This window comes from Silene latifolia, chromosome 2 (genome assembly GCF_048544455.1).
Source record: "Silene latifolia isolate original U9 population chromosome 2, ASM4854445v1, whole genome shotgun sequence".
Taxonomy (NCBI): domain Eukaryota; kingdom Viridiplantae; phylum Streptophyta; class Magnoliopsida; order Caryophyllales; family Caryophyllaceae; genus Silene; species Silene latifolia.
Genome location: NC_133527.1, coordinates 33,624,232 through 33,626,213, shown reverse-complemented (window position 1 = coordinate 33,626,213; position 1,982 = coordinate 33,624,232). Strand labels below are relative to the sequence as shown.

Here is a 1,982-nt window from a genome sequence, read left to right as displayed (position 1 = left end):
GGTTCTATCCAATCTCTCGAATTTTTTTCTATCGGTTTTCAAAATTCCGGTAAGTGTGGCAAAAAAGATCAACTCTATTTTGGCACAATTTTGGTGGACGGGATGCAAGATGGGGAATAACATTCACTGGTGTAGCAAAAATTTCCTGAGTTTACCTAAGAGTGCAGGCGGGCTAGGAATCAGAAATGTCGAATGCCTCAATCATGCCTTGTTGGCCAAGCACGGATGGAGAATTGTCTCTGGGGAGAATTCACTTTTTTACAGGATATTCAGGCAAAAGTTGTTTGGTTCTCAGGTTTTCCAACAGGACATGCAACCCATCCGAGGTAATGGGTGTTCGTGGGGCATTTGAAGCATCTTGCATGGGCTGTCAATTATTCTGGAAAACATTAGCTGGAAGATCGGGACAGACTCGAGACTGAATGTATGGACCTCTAGATGGGTGGGGGCAAGCGCCCGGAACTTAAAGATGTGTGGTTAGATCTGAACAATAGTCATATGGCAAGTTTGCAAGTAAGACATCTTTTTCATCTGGATGGTAAGTGGAATGCTGATTTCATTGATGCTGTGTTCAAGGATGAGTGGACAACTCGAATCCTTGCCATTCCACCATGCGAAATCAGATTGCGGGATAAGGTTTTTTGGCCACTTACAAAGGATGGAACCTACACGGTTAAGAGTGGCTATGGGCTTATTTTCGATAGGTTCATGTCCACAAGAGGAACCAGTAAGGACAGAACAAGAATCAATGATCGAGGGAGAGAGTTCTGTCGGAAAACATTATGGAACTTACCTGTCCCTATGGTATGGAAAATTCTTTTCTGGAAGATTATCATAAATGCATTGCCTACCGAAAGCGAGTTCCACAAACGTAAGCTTAATGTTGAACCTTTATGTGGCATGTGCGGAGGCGATCAAAAAAGCATAAAAACCCCGGAACATCTTTTTCGCGATTGTGGTCTTGCTAGCAGGATCTGGGCAGGCTCGGTTTTAGGAATCAGGGTGGATAGTGCCGGGGGAATTTCTGTTTCGGAATGGATATATGACTGGATTAGGTACTTGTCCAATAGTGAAGGGGGAGAAGGCAAAACGAGTACTTTTGTGGCCATCCTGTGGGGTTTGTGGACGTTAAGAAACAATGTCATCTTTCAAGAGTTGGTTTTAAACCCGCATACGATTACGGGGTGCTTCTATAATTCCATTCGGGAGAAAGTGCATGTGTTATGTAACGCCTCACCTACAAAGCAACCCCAGTTAATGCTGAGAAGTTCCGAGGAAGGCTCGGATCAAGAGGACAGAGAGGCCATTCGCAATGGTCATCCCGTCAACCTTGTAGGCAACCAAAACAGTTGCGCTGTGGTACGGGTCAAAGTGGATGCTTGCTGGGTACGGAATTTTGAAGCGGCGGTCGGTTGGGTTGCTTTCGACCATACGGGGAAGGAAATAGAGAGGAGGCAGATGTGCACCAGAGCTGAGTCGGCTTTACAAGCGGAAGCACTTGGGGTTAGAGATGTTTTGGTATGGGCACAGGCGCAGAGGGTTCTACACATTGATTTATCGTCTGATTGTTTGCAGCTTATCAACCAGATTGCGGGGGTCGACAAGGAAGATCATATGATTGCTGGGATTCGGGAGGATATTCGTGAACGTCTTAGATTCTTTCATTGTTTATGTCTTAATTTTATTCCGAGGCGTCTTAATAATTTAGCGCATGGGCTGGCTAAGCATGCCCTGCGATTGTAAAACACTTTCTTTACAGCTGTCAAAAAAAAAAAAATTAATTATGATTGAAGTGGAATTACCCCTTGACTTAGTGAAATTACCCGTAGTGTAAGACTGTCTTATCGTCTTAAAGCGTGAGACGATCCTTTTATATGTAAAGATAATGAATGTTTAACTTAAATAATATCTCGTAGTGTAAGACGGGGTCCTTTTATATGTAAAAAGATGAATGTTTAACTTATAGAAGTGTTACATTGTAA

The 1,982-nt window shown here is 43.4% G+C and overlaps 1 protein-coding gene across 1 annotated transcript; it reads left to right on the top strand.

Moving 5' to 3' along the window:
• The first annotated feature begins 438 nt into the window (after window positions 1-438).
• Window positions 439-1,743, top strand: LOC141638901 (uncharacterized). Its single transcript, XM_074448083.1, has one exon. The coding sequence runs from the start codon at window positions 439-441 to the stop codon at window positions 1,741-1,743; it is 1,305 nt and encodes a 434-aa protein (XP_074304184.1).
• The last annotated feature ends 239 nt before the right edge of the window (window positions 1,744-1,982 follow it).

Excerpts from the sequence above, each read along its gene's own strand:
- LOC141638901 (XM_074448083.1), top strand. The coding sequence starts at position 439 with ATGGGTGGGGGCAAGCGCCCGGAACTTAAAGATGTGTGGTTAGATCTG.